The sequence below is a fragment of the Dendropsophus ebraccatus genome, chromosome 9 (genome assembly GCF_027789765.1).
Source record: "Dendropsophus ebraccatus isolate aDenEbr1 chromosome 9, aDenEbr1.pat, whole genome shotgun sequence".
NCBI lineage: Eukaryota > Metazoa > Chordata > Amphibia > Anura > Hylidae > Dendropsophus > Dendropsophus ebraccatus.
The window spans coordinates 19,954,588-19,980,155 of NC_091462.1; the positions used below are offsets into that span (position 1 = coordinate 19,954,588).

General features: G+C 47.1%; 1 protein-coding gene across 1 annotated transcript; it reads left to right on the top strand.

Annotated features, from left to right (window-relative positions):
• Positions 1-22,849: 22,849 nt before the first annotated feature.
• Positions 22,850-24,835, top strand: LOC138801755 (hemoglobin heart muscle subunit alpha-type-like). The gene is made up of 3 exons (XM_069984851.1): positions 22,850-22,944; positions 23,756-23,939; positions 24,725-24,835. The coding sequence occupies exons 1-3, from the start codon at positions 22,850-22,852 to the stop codon at positions 24,833-24,835; spliced, it is 390 nt and encodes a 129-aa protein (XP_069840952.1).
• Positions 24,836-25,568: the final 733 nt, after the last annotated feature.

Here is a 25,568-nt window from a genome sequence, read left to right on the forward strand (position 1 = left end):
CCTATAGCTGAAACCTACCCTAGCTTACAGTGTCTGAAGTAGATATTGGTGCACTGCTGTTAATCAATGCAGTAAAACACCTGTCCTAATCCCCTCCTGAATCTCTTAGTAACGTCTCCCTGAACTCTTCCCTTTCCTCAGTCTCTTCAAAGACCATCCAGAACTCCAGGAATACTTCAAAGATATGGATCTGAATAAACATGGAGGGACAGTGATGTGTTCCGCTTATGATTATCTGAAGTGCTATGGAACTCTTCCTGAGGACTGGGCCAGACTCCAGGAGCTGCACACAAACAAGCTGAAGCTCACCGTAGAAGTCATCAAGGTGAGGAGCAGGGGATCTGCTATGGGGATCCACTGGGTTTCTTCTACAGCAGTGGTTGAGATTCCTGCTATTGAGAAGTCATCTTTAAAGAGGATGTACTTTAACCTGACCCAGGGATCGAACGACACCGTCACGGGAAGCCCGTGCCACAGTCCGTTTTTTTTAACAGTGGCCCAGTTTCTGTGTACGGTGCCGTTCTATGCAATGGAACTGGATGGTGCTCAAGCACTGGAGGTCAGCCTGCACCCAGTGGGAGGGAATTCCCCTCCCCTCTGACGTGGCTCCATTCATTCAAGGGAGCTGCGTCATAGAGGGGAGGGGATTCCCTCCCACCAGGGGGCAGGCTGACCTCCAGTGCTTGAGCACCATCCAGTTCCGGTGCATAGAATGGCGCCGTACATGGAAACCAGGCCGCGGTTTTTAAAACTGACTGCGGCACTGGCTTCCCCGTGACTGCGTCGTTCGATCCCTTGGTCAGGTTAAAGAGGATGTACCTGGTGGTACATCCTCTTTAAGGGGTTATCAAGGCTTGCAAAAAATGGCTTTCTACCTGAAACAGCACCTCCTTGGTTTGCCTGTGGTATTGCAGCTCTGTTTCATGTAAATGAATAGAGGAGAGTTGTGATACCACACATGCTGGGGACAGGGGGTGGTTCTGTGTTTGCAAGAAATTGACCATGCTCTCCTAAACCTGGATAACCCCTTAAAGAAGATGGGAGCCATTCAGTTGGTTAGATTGACATAAATAGTACTAATATAGCAAAGTAGTAAGAGTGCACCGACACTACAGGTCGCAAATCACGCCACTAAAATCAGGTGCAGGATACTCATCTTTGTGGAACATCAGAGAGGACCTCACTCCTTGCCCACGCACGTTTCTCGCTTGCTAGCGCTTTCTCAAGGCATTCTCTGAATGCCATGCGAAAGCGCTAGCAAGCGAGAAACGTGCTTGGGCAAGGAATGAGGTCCTCTCTGATTCGACTTTTGTGCTGTCTAATGGAATAATAAAAGTGGATTCGTTTTAAGGTGATGTACCATTCGCCTATTAATGTAATAAATAGGACTAAGCTGCAATACCAGGCCCAACCTGTAGATGGGGGTTGTGCTGCATTTGGGTAGGTGCAGCCATGTTGGCAAAAAGATTCTATTTTAATGACTCATGGACGGTGCCGACTTCTAGTATCTCAGATTAGTGGACACTGCAGCATTGTAAGCAATATAAGGAGTAGCTGAGGGTTCTAGGTATCTCCTATAGGGGTTAGATCGTCTGGTGCAGTAGTCCAGCACACAAAGCTTACAGCCCTATTACACAAAGCGATTATTGGCCTTATTCGGCCAATACTGACAATTATGGCCAATAATCGGTTTGTGTAATAGACTCAGTTGCTCTCCACATTGCCCTGTGTAATAGGGGCTTTACACTACTCTATAGCTGCCTGTCTCCTGATTGGTAATACATCTGTCTTCTCCCCGCAGCTGCTGGCTATGTGTATAGTGGTGGTCATAGTCAGCCAGTGCGCTGCAGTGGACAGGTCGGCCTTGGAGAAGTTCCTCAATGAAGTTGCTGAAAGCCTGATATCTCCTAAATGAAGACCTGGGATCTATGTATGTTCTGTCACTGTATTTTGTATAGAAGAATAAATATCTGCTCTGAATCAGTAAACCTGTTCTCCTGGTCTTATTGGGCTCTTGGGGTTCTAACTAGCCGGATGGCAGCTTGGTGGTTGGGAATCAGAAGTGATGGGATTATTTATATTATTATCACTGTCTCTTTATTCCACCAGATACAACATTTCAACTATATTGTTTGACCTATTAACATGTATGACGTAGAGAGAATACATAGACGCGTCATCCAATGTGTAAGAGCTGACAATCCATTAGTGATCAGTCTATAACAGAACAAGGTGGGGCCTAAATTCCTGTTTCTATGTCACTCAGTGCCTATAGACAGAGGTGGAAGTTCATACCTATGGGTGTACGTACTTTTTCTCAAAGCCCTCACAGCTGAGTATCTTAGGGTCGATGTAGCACTCACTCCACTCCTCTCTTCCTGAAGGCCAGTCGAAGTTAGAGTACCCAAGTAAGTAGACCTACTATTAGCAAGATGCTGGGGTTTAAAGGGGTACTCCCGCGGGGGGGGGCTTTTTTCCGGTCTGGCCGGGGAGGAGGTGGCTGAGGGCAACTACTTCCACTAACCTCCCCGGTTCCAGCGGCTGGGTCCTATATCATTGTACTCCGGTCCCTGCTGCCCGGCCGCTTCCTGGTCTCTGATGCAGGCTCGAGACGTGACATTTCAAGTCCGCTCAGCCAGTCAGTGACGGAGGTGGGATTTTAGTTTGTTTTTTTTCCCCTCGTGCTTAAAAGGCCATAGCACTTGCATTTTTTCTTTCACCTTTTGCATAAACTACACTGCAAAAGCAGGAAAAAATTATATATATGTGTGGTGAAATTGAAGAAAAGTGCTTTTTTTTATGGGGGGGGGGGGTTTACACCGCTTGTCCTGGGGTTAAACTGACTTGTTATATATGTTCTTGTCGTTAAAATTACAACGATATGTAATGTATAACTTAATTTATATTATCTGATGGGCTGTAAAAAAAAAAAAAATTAAACCATTCACAAATATACGTTCCTTAAAATCGCTCTATTCCCAGGCTTATAACACTTTTATCCTTTGGTCTATGGGGCTGTGTGAGGGTGTGTCTGCATTTGATTCGACCAAAAAATGCAAAATTTTGCGCTTATCTCTTTTACCGTGTGAGATCAGGAATGTGATTTTAATATTTTGGGCGATTACGCATGCGGCGATACCAAGCATGTTTTATAACATGGGGGGGGGGAAAGGGGGGTGATTCAAACTTTAATAGGGAAGGGGGCGTTTTGTATTTTATACTTAAAACTAGAAGCCCCCCATGGGGTTAGGGTTATTCTCCCCCCCCCCCCCCCCCCCCCCCCCCCCCCCCCACATGGGGGACTTCTAGTGTAAGCACACTGATCTCTCATTGAGGTCTATGCTGTATACTTATACAGCATAGATCAATGAGAGAGGCACTCAATTGCTTTCGGCAACAGCCGAAATAATCTGCCACATGCGGCACCCGGGACTGCTGCGGTTCAGAGCGAGGTTGCCGTGCAGCCCTGTTCTGGACGCATTACTGGGGTTTTGTTTGTTTTTTTGCAAAAATTGATAGCCCAGGCCATTTTTAAGAAACTCTGTAATTGGATTTATTAGGCAGGCAAATATGCCATTATCTGCATTCGAAAAGCATTTCCCCAGGCCCCCCTCATCTCATTCACTGCTCATCAGGAAATCTTGACTGTATTACAGTCGGGCCCTGTGTAATCTATGGAGAGGGGAGGAGGGAGATTAGTCGGTGGCAGAGCAAAAGGATTACACTGCAGGGGCTGCATGAAAGGTATTCAGAGGTCAGTGCTGACTGTCAAAGGAGATTGCCTGGTGATGTAGCTGTAATAACTTTGTCCTCTTTTGGTGCCTTATCTTCCTCCCCTCTCCATAGATGACAATGAAGAAAGGGGGGAATGCATCAAACAGCTTTTTCATGATAAAAAAAAAAAAATGTATGTTTTGGCTAATAAACCAAATTACAAAGCTTCTTAATCGCCTGTACTACTCATTTCTGCAAAATTTAAATGGAGACACTTTAAGGCTCTACAATTTGGGTTCAGTTCAACCAAGACTCGTTTGTTTGTTTTTTTTGGGGGGGGGAGTTTTCACACTACACCTATACTAGTGTGTTGGTATGCCCAGGGGTGGGTACATACCACTGTGACAAGTGCCTCAGAGGTACACCACCATCTTGCCCAGCTGTATAACGCCACCTAGCAACCCCTGGTCATCACATAGTGGACTGTCATGACTGGGTGTATTGTTGACCCCGGGCTAGCCAAGACCACCACCCCAACCCCCTTTCACTACCCAATAAAGACACAACACCATAGCTCGGATGAAATGGCCACAGCAGCCTTTTATTAACCTTTAACATACTAGTGTAAATAGAACACAACTTTAACATCCCTGTGTGGAAAGGTCCTCGAAGCCTGAAATGTTTTACTACTGGCGATCCCTGTTAACCCGCACACACCTGTTTTACCCCCAGCCGACTATCGCCTGGCTCGCGGGCACCAAACCTTAAATAGGTGCGTGCAACCTCCCCTCGCTATTTCACCAATACTCCGTCCCTTTTCCTTCCACGAGGGTATATGTTGCTGTAACGCCAGTCCACTAAACATTAATCCACCCTTAATCCACCATTAACTACCAAGGGGGTCCAGAACCTTCTATTTGGTTCCCCCCCCTTTCTCTGTTAAACTGTAACTGCCACCCGACTCCGAGGACCCTCCACTGCCAAGCTGCCATGACGAGACCGCAAACCCCCAGCCCACCAGATCCTGAACTGAAAACAGCACTAGGGTGGGAGGGCGGGAGATTCTCCTGCTGTCTGACAAGCAAAAGGTACCAGCCCCCCCTTTCTCCTTTAGTTTATATACCCCAGCCCCCCCGGCTTATCACACCCCCCACCCCCACCAATCAATTAACTCCTGTCTGATCTCCCCACTTTACTCCCCACCCCGTCTACCATTAACCCCTTACCTCCCTGAATTATCTCCCCAGAGCCCTAGCAACTAACCCCAGTCATGGAGGCCTCCCCTTATTGGGTGCTTTGCACCCTAGTTTGTCCGGCCTTACTTGACTGGGTGTATTGTTGACCCCGGGCTAGCCAAGACCACCACCCCAACCCCCTTTCACTACCCAATAAAGACACAACACCATAGCTCGGATGAAATGGCCACAGCAGCCTTTTATTAACCTTTAACATACTAGTGTAAATAGAACACAACTTTAACATCCCTGTGTGGAAAGGTCCTCGAAGCCTGAAATGTTTTACTACTGGCGATCCCTGTTAACCCGCACACACCTGTTTTACCCCCAGCCGACTATCGCCTGGCTCGCGGGCACCAAACCTTAAATAGGTGCGTGCAACCTCCCCTCGCTATTTCACCAATACTCCGTCCCTTTTCCTTCCACGAGGGTATATGTTGCTGTAACGCCAGTCCACTAAACATTAATCCACCCTTAATCCACCATTAACTACCAAGGGGGTCCAGAACCTTCTATTTGGTTCCCCCCCTTTCTCTGTTAAACTGTAACTGCCACCCGACTCCGAGGACCCTCCACTGCCACAAACGCCAACCCCTGACACCTTAGGTGTTGGCGTCCCTCCACACCCCGAGAGCTACAGTAATCCCTTCCTCCAACGCCAAACACCAGAGATCAGTTCCCACAGCGTTCAGATGAACACCATCCTTTCTCCAATAAGCACCATCCCCGGCCTCCAAGTAAGGATGGCGCACTGCCACTGCCCCGTTTCTAGCCATGAAGCGACCCACCGCCCGGTTCACTTTAATTCTCGCTTTATTTAGCCGCGCAACTGACCGGGCGTCCTTCCAATGCTGTCGCGGGACAATGTCGGACCATACTGTGATCATACGGGGAAACAAGGACCATAGTCTCAGGAAATCAAATTTAATATCCCGTATGAGCTCACGGAACGGGCGGGCTCCTAAATCATTTCCGCCTACGTGTAGGACCAACACGTCAGGCTCCCGATCCCACCTGGCGAATTTGTGCACTTCGGGAAGAACCCTACCCCACGTCATGCCCCGCAGTCCCAACCATCTCACCACCGCCTCCTCACGCGGGAATCCTAGCTGTCTGCCCTCAGGACGAACTGCAGCCCTCAAGGCCCCCCAAAACACGTACGAGTGGCCTAGGATCCATACCAGACAAGGACGGCCTCCTGAAACACAAAAGGGGGGGGGGGGGGGTCATAAACAAACATGAAACGTAAACACAAACCCCCGCCCCCACCCAAACCAAGACCATACTCTCACAGCAGCTGTGGGCGTACATAGGACCGGAACCGGACAGATTCCCATCGCCCAATTCTCCTGACTGCTTCATCACCCAATCCAGCCCGGGCAGCCTCAGTGGCAGCCCCTATGCTGAAGGAGTGCCCGCCGTAACTCCGCACATCCGCCCCACATGCCCTCAAAGAAGCCCTAAACACCGCCAAAAATTGGTACCGGGAGAGGAAAGATCCATCCCGATGCCTCAACAATGGGCCGGTCCCCCAGTGAACCCACCCCATGTACTTAGCTAGACAACTAACAGGGCAGACAGCAGACCCCGGGACCGCAAACAACACCACCTTGCTTCCTGCCCCGACTTGATCCGTTTTAGAGAATCGAAGAAGGAACTCTACCCTATCTTCCCCCAGCAAAACATCACCCCACTGCAACCCCCCTGCCGTAGAGACCGACGGACTGATCAACTCACCCACCCTTAGTGCCCCAAAGAATGCCAATGAAAACGCCACGCGGAAGAGACATACCTCGTATGCGGACGAACACACCACCGGTAACTGACGACCTAAGGCTGTCAGCAAGTGAAACGAAACAGGCCGTCTGGTGTCACAGGTACGCCAACCCCTCCTGAACCCCACCAGAGCCTTCCTGACTAAAAACGCCTTCGTCACATCTACCAAGCCCCTCGCCTTACACCCGAAGGCCACCCCCGCTACCAGTCTATTTACCATAGGAACCGACCACCCCTCTTCCCAGCAGTGACCCAGCAAAAGCAAAAAACCCATCTCATCTCCCGGCACATTACCCATCCGGGTGCACCATTCCTCCCACTGTAACCAAGCCCTCTCATACGCCACTCTTGTCCCCTGGGCCAGTGACGCCCCCAGGAGGGAGTTCACCGCCCGAACGGCAGCCGCCAGAGTTCCTCCGGAAACTTCTCCGCTTCCACCTGCGCCCCAGGAGCCAACTGCCGGAAACGGTCCCACTGCGAACGAGAAAGGGAGTCAGCGATCTCATTGCACACACCCGGCACATGCTCAGCAGACACAGTGATGTTCAAGGACAAGCAGCGCAATACCAGATGCTGCAACAGTAACACCACTGGCGGCGAGGATGCCGTCAAGTGAGAGATCGCCTGTACTACCCCTAGGTTGTCGCAGTGGAACCGCAACCTGCAGTTTTTGAACCTGTTTCCCCAAATGGACAATGCTACCACTATAGGAAACAGTTCGAGCAATGCCAAGTTCCGCACCAACCCCTTGTCCCTCCATTCTTCCGGCCAACGCCCCACGCACCAGTCCCCCTGGCAGTATATGCCAAAACCGTCCGCCCCAGCCGCATCAGTATACAACTCGTAGTCATGCGCCGCAACCACCGCCGCCTGCCACAGCGCCCGCCCATTGAACTCAGCCAAAAAGGACGCCCAAATCTCCAGGTCATCCCGCAATTCACCCCTCAGCCGAATAAAGTGATGGGGACGCGCCACCCCCGCCGTAGCCTGCGCCAACCTGCGGCTAAAGATACGACCCATTGGCATTATCCTGCAGGCAAAGTTCAATTTGCCCAACAAGGATTGTAGGTCCCTCAGTCTGATCTTTTTGAGCCGCCGCACTCGCCCCACTTCGTCTCTCAACGCTAGCACTTTATCCGCCGGTAACCGACACTCCATAGCTATCGTGTCTATTTCAATCCCCAAAAAACTGAGACATGTCGTCGGACCCTCGGTTTTATCCGCTGCGAGCGGGACCCCAAAACGCCGCGCTACCACTTCTACCGTGTGTAACAAAACCGAACAAACCGTGGACCCGGCCGGGCCCACGCACAAGAAGTCATCTAGATAGTGGATGACTGACGACAATCCGGAGACTTCACGAACCACCCATTCTAGAAAGGCCGCGAACGTTTCAAAATATGCACAGGACACAGAACAACCCATAGGTAGACACCGGTCAACATAAAACTCCCCCTCCCACTCACATCCCAGTAAATGCAAACTATCAGCATGTACTGGGAGCAACCGAAAGGCCGATTCCACATCGGTCTTAGCCAACAACGCCCCCCGTCCCGCGTCCCGAACCAAACGAACCGCTGCGTCAAACGACGTATACACAACTGAACACAATTCCGGGTCAATGCCATCATTCACCGACCCCCCTTTCGGGAATGATAAGTGATGGATGAGCCGGAACTTTCCTGGCTCCTTCTTAGGAACCACCCCCAGAGGTGACACCAACAGGTTGGCCACGGGGGGAAAGGGGAACGGCCCCGACATCCTCCCCAAGGCCACCTCCTTGTCCAGTTTTTCGGATACCACCCTCGGGTGTTGTAATGCTGATTTCAGGTTCCCCGCTCCACCCGGCAAGTCCGATGTGGATGAAGGAATCCGAAAACCCTCCCTGAAACCCGATTCCAGGAGGGTAGCCGCCTCCCGAACCGGATATCTACTTAGGAACGGCTGCATCTCTCCCAGCCGAACCGGTGTCACCCCCCTTACCAACTGCATCGCTCCCACCCCTGCCCCTAAGGGTCTTAAAGCACCGGGAAGCCCCGTGCGAGCCGCCACAAGCGGAGCACTCATGTTTAAATTTACACTTGGCCCCGAACTTACACGTTCCTTCATTAAACAAAAAGCACAGTCCTTTTTGTATTGCCGCCGAGTACCCTGACTGTCCATGGCCCCCGGCGGTCCCTGGAAAGGACTGCCCACTGGGGCCCGCCCTGACCGGGGCCGTCACCCGCAGCCACAAACCTATGTCCTTGTGGTCCCACCGAACATTGGGTCGGACCGCCTTACGCTGCCTGAACTGCTCATCATAGCGCAGCCAGGCCTGCCCCCCGTAGGTCCGGTACGCGTCATGTATGGCGTCCAAGTAGCAGAAAAGCCCCACGCAGTCACCCGGCGACTTTTCTCCAATGACCCCAGCCAGTATCGTGAACGCCTGGAGCCAATTGGCGAAAGTCCTAGGTATCAAGCGATAGCGCCGGCTTTCCTCCTTCTCCTTCTTGTCATCGCCTGGTTTAACCCGATCCAGGTTAAACTTTTCCAAGGGCAATAAGGAGAAAATTTCCACATATTCCCCTTTATGAATCTTATCCCTAACCTCCTGCTTCAGATGGGACCCCAAGGGCCCCTCAAAGCACACATAGATTTCACCCTTCGCCGCGTCATCCAACCTGGTCACATCTTCCCTTCTCCCAGAGTCCGGTTCAGTCTGAGTTTGGACCTCTGCTACAACCGCGGCGCCAACACTCCGCTCAGCACTCCCCCCAGCGCCCAGCGTCAGCCCCACGGACCCCGCTGCCCGCCCCAACAGAGCACCCTCTCCCCCGCCGGCCCCCCGACCTGGAGAAGACCATGCTACCACCGGCGAACCCGCCCCAGGAACCGCCCCAGTACCCCATAATAGCTGGCGCAGACCTAACAACACATCTAACACTCCCCTCTGAACATCCCCTACCCCGGCATCACCCCCAAACCCCGACATGGTATGACAGCGCAACGCAGACTCACCGAGCTGCCTGGGTGCTGTGGGCCCAGCAGCGGAAGGTCCTGGATCCCCCCGGGGAGCGGGAGCAGCGCTCAGCTCATCAGATCCTGTCGCAGCAGCCACGGACAGCAAGGACGGCCCGGATACACTCCCGGACGGAAGCACCGCTGGTGACGTCATAGCAGGGGCGCCGTGCCCATGGGAGGCGGGGCCAGCCGGAAGGTGCCCGGTCACTTCCTGTCGCCGGGAGGAAGCAGATGGCTCCCTCCGTGTAAAGATCCTCCCTCGACCTCCGCTTCTCCGCCGGGCAGACCCGCTGGACCGACCAACCTGCGGATCCGCCGCGCCAGGTCCCGATTCCACGGCGACGTCATCAGCCGGCAGGGGAGGCGACTCCACCCCTCGTTGCAGGCCCCGCCGCATGAGCGGATTCCTCTCGGCCCTGGCCGGGCGGCGGGATGTGGAAGGCCGCACCGAACCTGTAGCCGGAGGGTCCCTGGAGGGGCTCCTTAGGCGGCGCCGGGCCCGGGGGGTCTCATCAGGGCTGAGGCGCGCCGGAGGCCTTGTCCTCCGCGACCGGCGAACTGGAGGTGAAGCCGAAGCGGGGGCGACACCGGACCCCGGGAGCAGACCCTGAAGTTGGGACTGCAGCCACTGTGGCCCTCTCTCATCTGCAGCTTGCCGCAGTTGTTCAAACAGCGCAGCTAACGGATCCATGGCTCAGATTCTCCTGCTGTCTGACAAGCAAAAGGTACCAGCCCCCCTTTCTCCTTTAGTTTATATACCCCAGCCCCCCCGGCTTATCACACCCCCCACCCCCACCAATCAATTAACTCCTGTCTGATCTCCCCACTTTACTCCCCACCCCGTCTACCATTAACCCCTTACCTCCCTGAATTATCTCCCCAGAGCCCTAGCAACTAACCCCAGTCATGGAGGCCTCCCCTTATTGGGTGCTTTGCACCCTAGTTTGTCCGGCCTTACTGCACTACTGTAGTATTTGATGTAATATGTATTTTTTTTTTCTATGAAGGGTTCTGACACTTAGGGGGAGATTCATCAAACTGGTGTAAAGTAGAACTGGTTCAGTTGCCCCTAGCAACCAATCAGATTCCACTTTTCATTCCTCACTGATTTCTTTTGGGGGAAAAAGGGTGGAATCTGGTTGCTAGGGGCAACTAAGACAATTCTACTTTACACCAGTTTAATAAATCTCTCCTTCACCTTCCAAATCATGGCAGATCCTCCAGCCCTTGTGTTTCCCATCATCTCCATTCCTGCTATAATGTGCCTGCACTTACACTCAGCTATTCACACTGCTGTATATAAAGTTTGTCACTGTCCTCCTGCACAGCTCTGTGATTCTCACTTCCTGATTGGTCCATGCTGAACACACCAATTTCCCATTGCTGTCATGTGACCACACAGACCTCTGACAGCAGCCCTGCTTCTCTCTTTTAGCCTGTTGTACTACCCTACTGCATTATGGGGATCTACAGTTACATTCTGTATCTACAAACTGCTGCTGTTTTTTTTTTTCACCTTTATGCACTTACTATACATTATACTCCACATGCTGATATTATACTGTACAGTAACTTATAATATCACACATTCAGCTGTTTCTCATTGTTTTATTTGTTTTACATGTTCAGAATAAAAAAAAAAATTATTCTCGGGGTGTGGAACAATTGTCTGCATATCAGTGATTTCTTATTGGAAAATTTGCTTTGGTTTAAGAGTGGATTTGGATTACAAGCACGGTCCTGGAACGAATTATGCTCATCATCCAAGGCAACACTGTATATATATATAATGTCAGAACTGCTGTTTTTTTTATCACCTCCCATCCCAAAAAACATAAAATAACATGTGGCTCGGAGTGGTGGAAGCCCTCCTTAGGTCCAAACATGCGTCTGTTAAAGGAGATGTCCCTATTATCCCCTGTAGTGTGGTGGTGAAGGACTGTAAGGCACAGAGTCCATGATTAACGTAACCAGGTTAAAATGTTTACTTTTCTTAAAGGTGCAGTACAATAAAATGTCTTTTTTAAGCAAGGTGCAATATAGCATAGTTTTCAACAATCCCAGTTTTACCAGGACTGTTCCGATTTTCAAGGGACAGTCCTGGCAAATTAATGTCCCAGGTATGTCCCGTAAGCTCCACCCCTTGCACTGGTGAGATATTACCTCTATCACTGTGAGAGTGCACAGGGCCTGAGCAGGAGAGAGGGGCTGAGCAGCAGGTGGGATATTAACTCTATCACTGCCAGTTGGAGGTCACTAAGCTTTCCCAGCATCTTGTACTCAGTAAGATGGAGGTCACCCAGCTTGCCCAGCATATTATACTCAGAATGGTGGAGGTCACCCAGCTTTCCCAGCATCTTGTAGTCAGTATGATGGAGGTTACCCAGCTTTCCAGCATCTTAAACTCAGTATGATGGAGGTGACCCAGCTTTCCCAACATCTTGTCGGCAGTATGATGAGGTGACCCAGCTTTCCCAGCATCTTGTAGTCAGTATGATGGAGGTTACCCAGCTTTCCAGAATTATGTAGTCAGTATGATGGGGGTCACCCAGCTTTCCCAACATCTTTTCGGTAGTATGATGGAGGTGACCCAGCTTTCCCAGCATCTTGTAGTCAGTATGATGGAGGTAACCCAGCTTTCCAGCATCTTAAACTCAGTATGATGGAGGTGACCCAGCTTTCCCAACATCTTGTCGGCAGTATGATGGAGGTGACCCAGCTTTCCCAGCATCTTGTAGTCAGTATGATGGAGGTCATCCAGCTGTCCCAGAATCTTGTAGTCAGTATAATGGAGGTCTTTTCAGCTTTCCAGCATATTATACTCAGTATGATGGAGATCTCTCAGCTTTCCAGCATCTTGTAGTCATTATGATGGAGGTCACCCAGTGTTCCCAATATCTTGTAGTAAGTATGATGGGGTAATTCAGCTTTTACAGCATCTTGTTACCAGTATGATGGGGGGTCACCCAGCTTTTAAGCATCGTATGCTTAGTATGATGGAAGTCAGCCAGCTTTCCAGCATTTTATACTGAGTATGATGGGGGTCACTCAGCTTTCCCAGCATCGTGTAGTCAGTATAATAGAGTTCACGCAGCTTTTCAGCATCTTGTAGTCAGTATGACGGAGGTCACCCAGCTTTCCCAGCATCTTGTAGTCAGTGTAATGGAGGTCAACCAGCTTTCCCAACATCTTATACTCAGTATGATGGAGGTAACCCAGCTTTTCCAGCATCTTGTAGTCAGTATAATGGAGATCTCTCAGATTTCCCAGTATATTATACTCAGTATGATGGGGTCACTCAGCTTTCCCAATATCTTGTAGTAAGTATGATGGGGTCATTCAGCTTTTCCAGCATCTTGTTGCCAGTATGATAAAGGTCACCCAGCTTTTCGGCATTGTGTAGTCAATATGATGGAGGTCACCCAGCTTTCCCAGCATCTTGTAGTCAGTATGATGGGGCTCACTCAGCGTTTAAGCATCGTATGCTCAGTATGATGGAGGTCACCCAGCTTTCCAGCATCTTGTACTCAGTATGATGGAGGTCACCCAGCTTTCACAATATCTTGTACTCAGTATGATGGTCACCTCGCTCTTCTGGCATCTTGTAGTCAGTATAATGGAGGTCACCCAGCCCTTCCAGCATTTTATACTCAGTATGATGGAGGTCACCCAGCTTTCCCAGCATCTTGTAGTCAGTATGATGGTAATCACTCAGCTTTTACAGTATCTTGTATTCAGTATGCTAGAGGTCCCCCAGCTTTCCCAGAATCTTGTAGTCATTATGATGGGGTCATCCAGCTTTCCAGCACCTTGTAGTCAGTATAATGGGGGTCACCCAGCTTTCCCAACATCTTAGACTCACGTGATTGGTCTTTACTATAAGGCCCGGACAATACGGATAATAGAGGAAAAATCTGGAAAAAAAATAACAGAAGACAGACCACAAGCCACACCTTGCCAAGACTCACCCACAATAGACCACACCCCCATAGAACATCCCAATAATTAGCCACACCCCTTGTCAAATCCTAAGGGTGCCTTTACAGAGAGAGATTTTTTGACAGATTGACAGATTTTTGAAGCCAAAGCCAGGAATGGATTTGAAAAGAGGACAAAATCTCAGTCTTTTCTTTATAACCTATTCTCTGTTTATAGTCAATTCTTGGCTTTGGCTTCAAAAATCTGTCAGATAAATCTCTGTGTAAAGGCACTCTTCGTGTCTCTGAGTCCACACTATGTTTTTGTAATCGTTTTTTTCATCTGTTTTTGCACAAAAAAAAGATTGCAAAAACGTAATGTGAACCCAGCCTCAGTTTATCCAACATAAGCCCTCCAGCTGTTTTAAAACTACATTTGGCATGATGAGAATTGTTAGTTTGCAACAGTTGGGGGAAGCCAATGTTATTTGGAAGACTCCGGTCCTGGGAGACATCAGCCAAACCGGGTTATGGGAGAGATCCTGTATGATCCCAAGTGCGCTGGTCACATGACCCAATCAGCCACCGTTGCTCCATACATAAGGGGGCTGATAGAGTCTGGGGGAATCAGGGCAGATTGGTCATTGTGTCTGGTACTGGGTGAGGAGCAGACATATCACATAACACTATGGCTCTATCCAATGATGAAGTGATGGCTTTGCTCGCTATATTTGCAGGGATTGAACCAGACTTTTGTTCCATTGGGTTTACAGCACTGCAGGAGTAAGTATCTGATATGGAGGGGGTCTATAGAAAGATTGGGGACGTGGGTTGTCTGTTCCTTTCTTGTAATTAAACCCATAATGTGAAGGTTTTAATCAGTCAGGTGTCTGTATTCTGAAACTTGTGTTTGTAAAACTTGATAAACATGGAAGCTGAGAGGGTTTTTATTTCTTGAGCCCACTCTAGATACATGGGGAGAGTCAAAAACTTGCACATCACTTTTTGCAAAAAGTAATGCTGGGTTCACACTGGGTGCACAAGTTTTTGCAAAAAACAGATGAAAAATGGATGGGTGTGTGCATCTTTTTTTTTTTTTAATAATGGAATTAAATGGAAATTTTTTTTTTTTTTTTTTTTTTTTTTTTAATGGTATTCAATGGAAAAAATGCGCATGTGTGTTTTTTTTTTTTTTTTTTTTTTTTTTTTTTTTTTTTTTTTTTTTTCTTGCAAAAATGTAGTGTGAACCCAGCCTAACTTCTCTTCCTCTTCCTCTTCCTCTGTGGGGCTGTGCAGGAGAGGCCTGGGCTGGTGGGCTTACCCAAGAAACCTGTGTGACCTATAGCTGAAACCTACCCTAGCTTACAGTGTCTGAAGTAGATATCGGTGCACTGCTGTTAATTAATGCAGTAAAACACCTGTCCTAATCCCCTCCTGACTCTTAGTAACGTCTCCCTGAACTCTTCCCTTTCCTCAGTCTCTTCAAAGACCATCCAGAACTCCAGGAATACTTCAAAGATATGGATCTGAATAAACATGGAGGGACAGTGATGTGTTCTGCTTATGGTTATCTGAAGTGCTATGGAACTCTTCCTGAGGACTGGGCCAGACTCCAGGAGCTGCACACAAACAAGCTGAAGCTCACCGTAGAAGTCATCAAGGTGAGGAGCAGGGGATCTGCTATGGGGATCCACTGGGTTTCTTCTACAGCAGTGGTTGAGATTCCTGCTATTGATAAGTCATCTTTAAAGAGGATTTACCATCAGGTACATCCTTTTTAACCTGACCCAGGAATCGAACAGCTCTGTCACGGGGAAGCCTGTGCCACAGTCCCCGTTTTTCGAACCGTGGCACAGTTTCTGTGTACAGTGCCGTTCTATGCACTGGAGGTTGGCCGGGCCGCCCCCAGTGGGAGGGAATCCCCCCCCCCCCTCTCTGACGCAGCTCCATTCATTCTAAGGGAGCCGCGTCAGAGGGGAGGGAACTCCCTCCCACAGGGGTATGCCGACCTCCAGTGCTTGTGCACCGTCCGGTTCCGGTGCATAGAATGCCTTGAGAAAGCGCTAGCAAGCGAGAAACGTGCGTGGGCAAGGGGTGAGGTCCTCTCTGATGTTCCGACTTTTGTGCTGTCTAATGGAATAATAAAGGTGGATTCGTTTTAAGGTGATGTGCCGTTTGCCTATTTCTTCTATATGTGATAAATAGGACTAAGCTGCAATACCAGGCCCAACCTGTAGATGGGGGTTGTGCTGCATTTGGGTAGGTGCAGCCATGTTGGCAAAAAGATTCTATTTTGATGACTCATGGACGGTGCCGACTTCTAGTATCTCAGATTAGTGGACACTGCAGCAATATAAGGAGTAGCTGAGGGTTCTAGGTATCTCCTATAGGGGTTAGATCGCCTGGTGCAGTAGTCAGCACACAAAGCTTACGGCCCTATTACACAAAGCGATTATTGGCCGCCTTCGGCCAATACTGACCATTGTGGCCGATAAACGGTGTAATAGAAGACTCGGTTGCTCTCTATCACCCTGTGTAATAGGGGCTTTACACTACTCTATAGCTGCCTCTCTCCTGATTGGTAATACATCTGTCTTCTCCCCGCAGCTGCTGGCGATGTGTATAGTGGTGGTCATAGTCAGCCGCTGCGCTGCAGTGGACAGGTCGGCCTTGGAGAAGTTCCTCAATGAAGTTGCTGAAAGCCTGATCATCTCCTAAATGAAGACCTGGGATCTATGTATGTTCTGTCACTGTATTGTGTATAGAAGAATAAATATCTGATCTGAATCAGTAAACCTGTTTTCCTGGTCTTATTGGGCTCTTGGGGTTCTAACTAGCCGGATGGCAGCTTGGTGGTTGGGAATCCGAAGTGATGGTATTATTTATATTAAAAAGGCAGCACTCCAGTTCGCACTCACTGTCTCTTTATTCCACCAGATACAACATTTCAACTATATTGTTTGACCTATTAACATGTATGACGTAGAGAGAATACATAGACGCGTCATCCAATGTGTAAGAGCTGACAATCCATTAGTGATCAGTCTATAACAGAACAAGGTGGGGCCTAAATTCCTGTTTCTATGTCACTCAGTGCCTATAGACAGAGGTGGAAGTTCATACCTATGGGTGTACGTACTTTTTCTCAGTTGAGTATCTTAGGGTCGATGTAGCCCTCAGTCCACTCCTCTCTTCCTGAAGGCCAGTCTAAGTTATGTACCCAAGTAAGTAGACTTACTATTAGCAAGATGCTGGGATTTAAAGGGGTACTCCCGCGGGGGGGGGCTTTTTTCCGATCTGGCCGGGGAGGAGGTGGCTGAGGGCAACGACGTCTACTAACCTCCCCGGATCCAGCGGCGGGGTCCTGTATCATGGTGCTCCAGTCCCTGCTGCCCGGCCGCTTCCTGGTCTCTGATGCAGGCTCGAGACGTGACATTTCAAGTCCGCTCAGCCAGTCAGTGACGGAGGTGGGATTTTAGCTTTTTTTTTTTCCTTGTGCTTAAAAGGCCATAGCACTTGCATTTTTTTCACATTTTGCAGGAAAAAAATTCAATGTGTGGTGAAATTGAAGAAAAATGCTTTATTTGGGGGCTATTTGTTTTTACGCCGCTTGCCCTGGGGTAAAACCGACTTGTTATATATGTTCAAGTCGTTACGATTACAACTATATGTAACATGTGTAACTTTTATATTATCTGATGGGCTGTTAAAAAAAAATCAAACCATTAACAAATATATGTTCCTTTAAAGTCGCTCCGTTCCCAGGCTTATAGCGTTTTTATCCTTTCGTCTATGGGGCTGTGAGGGTTTGTTTTTGCACCATGATTTGTTCTTTCTATCGGTACACTGATTGCACATATGCGACTTTTTGATCGCTTATTACCATTTTTCTGCACTTGACCAAAAAATGCAAAATTTTTTTTTTTTTTTTTTTTTTTTTTTTTTTTGCGCTTGTGTCTACCGTGCGAGATCAGCAATGTGATAATTTTAATATTTTGGGCGATTACGCATGCGGCGATACCAAACATGTTTTATAACATGGGGAAAGGGGGTGATTTAAACTTTTAGGGAAGGGGGCTTTTAACTTTTTTTTTTTTTGTTTGTTTTTAATTCTTTTACACTTAACCCTAACCCCATGGGGGGCTTCTAGTATATTTCCCCCTGGGGATTTCTAGTATAAGCACACTGATCTCTTATTGAGGTCTATGCTGTATACTTATACAGCATAGATCAATGAAATAGTCACTCTATTGCTTTCGGCTGCAGCCGAAATCATCTGCCACATGCGGCATCCGGAACTGCTGCGGTTCAGAGCGAGGTCGCCGTGCGGCCCTGTTCTGGACGCATTACTGGCTTTTTTTGCAAAAATTGATAGCCCAGGCCATTTTAAGAAACTCTGTAATTGGATTTATTAGGCAAATATGCCATGATCTGCATTCAAAAAGTCTTTCCCCAGGCCCCCCTCATCTCATTCACTGCTCATCAGGAAATCTCGACTGTATTACAGTCGGGCCCTGTGTAATCTATGGAGAGGGGAGGAGGGAGATTAGTCGGTGGCAGAGCAAAGGATTACACTGCAGGGGCTGCATGAAAGGTATTCAGAGGTCAAAGGAGATTGCCTGGTGATGTAGCTGTAATAACTTTGTCCTCTTTTGGTGCCTCATCTTCCTCCACCCCTCCCCTCCCCATAGATGACAATGAAGAAAGGGGGGGAATGCATCAAACAGCTTTTTCATGATAAAAAAAATGCATTTTTTTTGCTAATAAACCAAATTACAAAGCTTCTTAAGATCGCCTGTACTACTCATTTCTGCAAAATTTAAACGATGGAGACACTTTAAGGCTCTACAACAAATTTGGTTTCAGTTCAACCAAGACTCTTTTGTTTTTTTTCGGGGGGAGTTTTCACACTACACCTATACTAGTGTGTTGGTATACCCAGGGGTGGGTACATACCACTGTGACTAGTGCCTCAGAGGTACACCACCATCTTGCCCAGCTGTATAACGCCACCTAGCAACCCCTGGTCATCACATAGTGGACTGTCAGCACTACTGAAGTACTTGATGTAATATGTATTTTTTTTTTTCTATGAAGGGTTCTGACACTTAGGCTCCGTTCCTACTAAGCAAAAGTAGCGGAATTCCACGACTGAATTGTCCGTCGCGGAATGCTGTTACCTACCGCTCATAATGGGAGTCTATGGGAGGCGTGCGCTCCTGCTCTGTACGCGCTGAAGAATGAACATGTTCATTCTTCAGCGCGTACAGAGCAGGAGCGCGTGCCTCCCATAGACTTCCGTTATGAGCGGGAGGCTAATGGCATTCCGCAGCGGATATATCTGTCGCGGAATTCCGCTACTTTTGCTCAGTGGGAATGAGGCCTTAGGGAGATATTTATCAAACTGGTGTAAAGTAGAACTGGTTCAGTTGCCCCTTGTTAGGGGCAACTAAGACAATTCTACTTTACACCAGTTTAATAAATCTCTCCTTCACCTTCCAAATCATGGCAGATCCTCCAGCCCTAGTGTTTACCCTATCCATTCCTGCTATAATGGGCCTGCACTTACACTCAGCCATTCACACTGCTGTATATAAAGTTTGTCACTGTCCTCCTGCACAGCTCTGTGATTCTCACTTCCTGATTGGTCAATGCTGAACACACCCCTTCCCCATTGCTGTCATGTGACCACACAGACTTCTGACAGCAGCCCTGCTTCTCTATTTTAGCCTGTTGTACTACCCTACTGCATTACGGGGAACTGCAGTTCCATACTGTATCTACAAACTGCTGCTAATTTTTTTTCACCTTTATGCGCTTACTATACATTCTACACCACATGCTGATACTATACTGTACAGTAACTTATAATATCACACATTCAGCTGTTTCTCATTGTTTTATTTGTTTTACATGTTGTTCAGAATAAAAAAAAAATCATTATTCTCGGGGTGTGGAACAATTGTCTGCATATCTGTGATTTCTTATTGGAAAATTTGCTTTGGTTTAAGAGTGGATTTGGATTACAAGCACGATCCTGGAACGAATTATGCTCATCATCCAAGGCAACACTGTGTGTAATAAATATATATATATAATTATATATATATATATATATATATAATCAGAACTGCTGCTTTTTATCACCTCCCATCCCAAAAAACATAAAATAACATGTGGCTCGGAGTGGTGGAAGCCCTCCTTAGGTCCAAACCTGCGTCTGTTAAAGGAGATGTCCCTATTATCCCCTGTAGTGTGGTGGTGAAGGACTGTAAGGCACAGAGTCCATGATTAACGTAACCAGGATAAAACGTTTACTTTTCTTAAAGGTGCAGTACAATAAAAAGTCTTTTTTAAGCAAGGTGCAATATAGCATAGTTGTCAACAATCCCAGTTTTACCATGACTGTTCTGATTTTCAAGGGACAGGTCTGGCAAATTAATGTCCCAGGTATGTCCCGTAAACCTTGCTCCTGTGACTATAAGCTCCACCCCTTGCACTGGTGAGATATTACCTCTATCACTGTGAGAGTGCACAGGGCCTGAGCAGGAGAGAGGGGCTGAGCAGCAGGTGGGATATTAACTCTATCACTGCCAGTTGGAGGTCACTAAGCTTTCCCAGCATCTTGTACTCAGTAAGATGGAGGTCACCCAGCTAGCCCATCATATTATACTCAGCATGATGGAGGTCACCCAGCTTTCCCAGCATCTTGTAGTCAGTATGATGGAGGTTACCCAGCTTTCCAGAATTATGTAGTCAGTATGATGGGGGTCACCCAGCTTTCCCAACATCTTTTCGGTAGTATGATGTAGGTGACCCAGCTTTCCCAGCATCTTGTAGTCAGTATGATGGAGGTAACCCAGCTTTCCAGCATCTTAAACTCAGTATGATGAAGGTGACCCAGCTTTCCCAACATCTTGTCGGCAGTATGATGGAGGTGACCCAGCTTTCCCAGCATCTTGTAGTCAGTATGATGGAGGTCACCCAGCTGTCCCAGCATCTTGTAGTCAGTATAATGGAGGTCTCTCAGCTTTCCAGCATCTTGTAGTCAGTATGATGGAGGTCACCCAGCTTTCCCAATATCTTGTAGTAAGTATGATGGGGTCACCCAGCTTTCCCAATATCTTGTAGTAAGTATGATGGGGTCATTCAGCTTTTCCAGCATCTTGTTACCAGTATGATGGGGGTCACCCAGCTTTTAAGCATGGTATGCTCAGTATGATGGAAGTCAGCCAGCTTTTAAGCATTTTATACTGAGTATGATGGGGGTCACTCAGCTTTCCCAGCATCTTGTAGTCAGTATAATGGAGGTCAACCAGCTTTCCCAACATCTTATACTCAGTATGATGGAGGTAACCCAGCTTTTCCAGCATCTTGTAGTCAGTATAATGGAGATCTCTCAGCTTTCCAGCATCTTGTAGTCAGTATGACGGAGGTCACACAGCTTTCCCAGCATCTTGTAGTCAGTGTAATGGAGGTCAACCAGCTTTCCCAACATCTTATACTCAGTATGATGGAGGTAACCCAGCTTTTCCAGCATCTTGTAGTCAGTATAATGGAGATCTCTCAGCTTTCTAGCATCTTGTAGTCAGTATGATAGAGGTCACCCAGCTTTCCCAGCATCTTGTAGTCAGTATTATGGAGGTCCCCCAGCTTTCCCAGTATATTATACTCAGTATGATGGGGTCACTCAGCTTTCTCAATATCTTGTAGTAAGTATGATGGGGTCATTCAGCTTTTCCAGCATCTTGTTGCCAGTATGATGAAGGTCACCCAGCTTTCCCAGCATCTTGTAGTCAGTATGATGGGGCTCACTCAGCTTTTAAGCATCGTATGCTCAGTGTGATGGAGGTCACCCAGCTTTCCAGCATCTTGTACTCAGTATGATGGTCACCTCGCTCTTCTGGCATCTTGTAGTCAGTATAATGGAGGTCACCCAGCCCTTCCAGCATTTTATCCTCAGTATGATGGAGGTCACCCAGCTTTCCCAGCATCTTGTAGTCAGTATGATGGTAATCACCCAGCTTTTACAGTATCTTGTATTCAGTATGCTAGAGGTCCCCCAGCTTTTCCAGAATCTTGTAGTCATTATGATGGGGTCATCCAGCTTTCCAGCACCTTGTAGTCAGTATGATGGGGGTCACCTAGCTTTCCCAAAATCTTAGACTCACGTGATTAGTCTTAACTATAAGGCCCGGACAATACGGATAATAGAGGAAAAAGTCTGGAAAAAAAATAACAGACGACAGACGACAAGCCACACCTTGCCAAGACTCACCCACAATAGACCACACCCCCATAGAACATCCCAATGAAAAGCCACACCCCTTGTTAAATCCTAAGGGTGCCTTTACAGAGAGATTTATCTGACAGATTTTTGAGGCCAAAGCCAGGAATGGATTTGAAAAGAGGACAAAATCTCAGTCTTTTCTTTATGACCTGTTCTCTGTTTATAGTCAATTCTTGGCTTTGGCTTCAAAAATCTGTCAGATAAATCTCTCTGTGTAAAGGCACTCTTCGTGTCTCTTCGTCCACACTACGTTTTTGTAATCGTTTTTTTCATCCGTTTTTGCACACAAAAAAGAAAAAAACGAGTGAAAAACAAATGCATTTGTGTGCATCCATTTTGAGCATTTTTTTCCACTGACATCAATTATAAAAAAAAAAAAAAAAAAAAAACGACTGAATAACTTTTTTTAATCATACACAAAAACGTAGGTGACCTTATTTTTGTGTATGTTAAAAAAAAAACAGATGCGTTTTAATCAGTTTTTTTTTTATAATTGAAGTCAATGGAAAAACAAATCAAAACGGATGCACACAAATGCCTCCATTTTTCCATCTGCTTTTCTATCCATTTTTGCAAAAAAAAAAAAAAAGATTGCAAAAACGTAATGTGAACCCAGCCTCAGTTTATCCAACATAAGCCCTCCAGCTGTTTTAAAACTACATTTGGCATGATGAGAATTGTTAGTTTGCAGCAGTTGGGGGAAGCCAATGTTATTTGGAAGACTCCGGTCCTGGGAGACATCAGCCAAACCGGGTTATGGGAGAGATCCTCTATGATCCCAAGTGCGCTGGTCACATGACCCAATCAGCCACCATAACTCCATACATAAGGGGGCTGATAGAGTCTTGGGGAATCAGGGCAGATTGGTCATTGTGTCTGGTACTGGGTGAGGAGCAGACATATCACATAACACTATGGCTCTATCCAATGATGAGGTGACAGCTTTGCTCGCTATATTTGCAGGGATTGAGCCGGACTTTTGTTCCATTGGGTTTACAGCACTGCAGGAGTAAGTATCTGATATGGTGGGGGTCTATAGAAAGATTGGGGGGGGGGGGGGGTTGTCTGTTCCTTTCTGGTTATTAAAGCCCATAATGTGAAGGTTTTAATCAGTCAGGTGTCTGTATTCTGAAACTTGTGTTTGTAAAACTTGATAAATATGGAAGCTGAGAGGGTTTTTATTTCTTGAGCCCACTCTAGATACATGGGGAGAGTCAAAAACTTGCACATCACTTTTTGCAAAAAGTAAGGCTGGGTTCACACTCTGGGTGCACAAGTTTTTGCAAAAACAGATGAAAAATGGATGGGTGTGTGCATTTTTTTGACTTTTTTTAATAATGGAATTTTATTTTTTTATTTTTTTTAATGGACACAAAAATGAGGTTGTCTGTTTTTGTGTATGTTAACAAACGAATATGTGGTTTTTTTAAATGGTATTCAATGGAAAAATGAATGCACTATTTTATTTTATTTTATATTTTTTATTTTATTTTTTATTTTTTTTATTTTATTTTATTTTTTATTTTTATTTTTTATTTTATTTTTTATTTTATTTTTCTTGCAAAAATGTAGTGTGAACCCAGCCTAACTTGTTTTACACTCTCCTCCTCCTCCTCTGTGTATGTGGGGCTGTGCAGGAGAGGCCTGGGCTGGTGGGCTTACCCAAGAAACCTGTGTGAACTATACCTGAAACCTACCCTAGCTTAAAGTGTCTGAAGTAGATATCGGTGCACTGCTGTTAATCAATGCAGTAAAACACCTGTCCTAATCCCCTCCTGAATTTCTTAGTAACGTCTCCCTGAACTCTTCCCTTTCCTCAGTCTCTTCAAAGACCATCCAGAACTCCAGGAATACTTCAAAGATATGGATCTGAATAAACATGGAGGGACAGTGATGTGTTCCGCTTATGGTTATCTGAAGTGCTATGGAACTCTTCCTGAGGACTGGGCCAGACTCCAGGAGCTGCACACAAACAAGCTGAAGCTCACTGTAGAAGTCCTCAAGGTGAGGAGCAGGGGATCTGCTATGGGGATCCACTGGGTTTCTTCTACAGCAGTGGTTGAGATTCCTGTTATTGAGAAGTCCTCTTTAAGGGGTTATACAGGCTTGCAAGAAATGTCTGTCTACCTGAAACAGCACCTCCTTAGTTTGCCTGTGGTATTGCAGCTCTGTTCCATGTGTCCCAAATAGAGCAGAACTGTAATATCACATAAGCTTGAGACAGGGGGATGGTTCTGTGTTTGCATAAAATTGACCATGCTTTCCTAAACCTGGATAACTCCTTAAAGCAGACAGGAGCCATTCAGTTGGTGAGATTGTTTGATAGGAAAACATGTCTGCGAATACAGCTAGGCTTCATTGACCTAAATAGGACTAAGCTGCAATACGAGGCACAACCTGTAGATGGGGAGTGGTGCTGCACTTGGATATGTGCAGCTATGTTGGTAAAAATTCTATTTTAATGACTTGTAAAATATCATTCTGACAGAATAATGGACGGTGCAGACTTCTGTTAACACTGCAGCATTGTTAGCAATATGGGAGTAGCTAAGGGTTCTAGGTATCTCCTATAGGGGACTAGATCAGCCTGGTGCAGTAGTCTAGCACACAAAGCTTACACAAAGTGATTATCAGACTTATTCGGCCAATACTGACCATTATGGCGGATAGTCACTTTGTAATAGACTCAGTTGCTCTCCACATCACCCTATGTAATATTGGCTTTAGACTACTCTATAGCTGCCTCTCTCCTGATCCTATTGGTTAATACATCTGTCTTCTCCCCGCAGCTGCTGGCTATGTGTATAGTGGTGGTCATAGTCAGTCGGTGCCCTACGGTGGACAGGTCGGCCTTGGAGAAGTTCCTCAATGAAGTTGCTCAAAGCCTGATCATCTCCTAAAAGAAGACCCGGGATCTATGTATGTTCTGTCACTGTATTTTGTATAAAAGAATAATAAATATCTGCTCTGAATCAGTAAACCTGTTCTCGTGCTCTTATTGGGCTCTTGGAGTTCTAAATTGCCAGATGGCAGCTTGGTGGTTGGGAATCAGAAGTGATGGGATTATAATTTATATTAAAAAGGCAGCACTCCAGTTTACTCACTCTCTGTATTCCACCAGATGCAACACTAACTATTTTGTTGGACCTATTAACATGTATGACTTTGTTAGTGGAATAAAGAGACATTGAGAGAGAGAATACATAGACGAATCATCCAATAATATAAGGGCGGACAATCCATTACAGTGATTGTTCTATAAGAGAACTGTAGCCCCTGCATGTTCCTGCCTGTAGTAAGCTACCTTTGTGTAGGACCCTCTGGGTTAAGGGAATCTGCGCTCTGCCTGTTTACGATTTCTGCCTGCACTTCCTATTTTCTTCCATTAGATGTCACTGAAGGACACTTTCCACAAAGGGTTAATTGGCCGACTGCCTAACTGTATTTATGCCAACCAATCCCTAAGCTGGATCCCTCACACCACCTCACCAATCACTGGGCAGCGTTAAGTAGTGAGTAGCTTATTCTCTAAGGGAGACTTTTTTTTTTTTTCTCCCCTCTCCTTATGGGTCCCTCCAATGGCTAGCTCCACCCTTATGCCCTGGGGCCTACACTCCTGTTTCTCTGCCACTT

Coding starts and splice junctions, on each gene's coding strand:
- LOC138801755 (XM_069984851.1), top strand. CDS start 22,850: ATGGCTCTATCCAATGATGAGGTGACAGCTTTGCTCGCTATATTTGCA. Junction 22,945..23,755: donor GGGTTTACAGCACTGCAGGA/GTAAGTATCTGA, acceptor CCCTTTCCTCAG/TCTCTTCAAAGACCATCCAG. Junction 23,940..24,724: donor TCACTGTAGAAGTCCTCAAG/GTGAGGAGCAGG, acceptor TTCTCCCCGCAG/CTGCTGGCTATGTGTATAGT.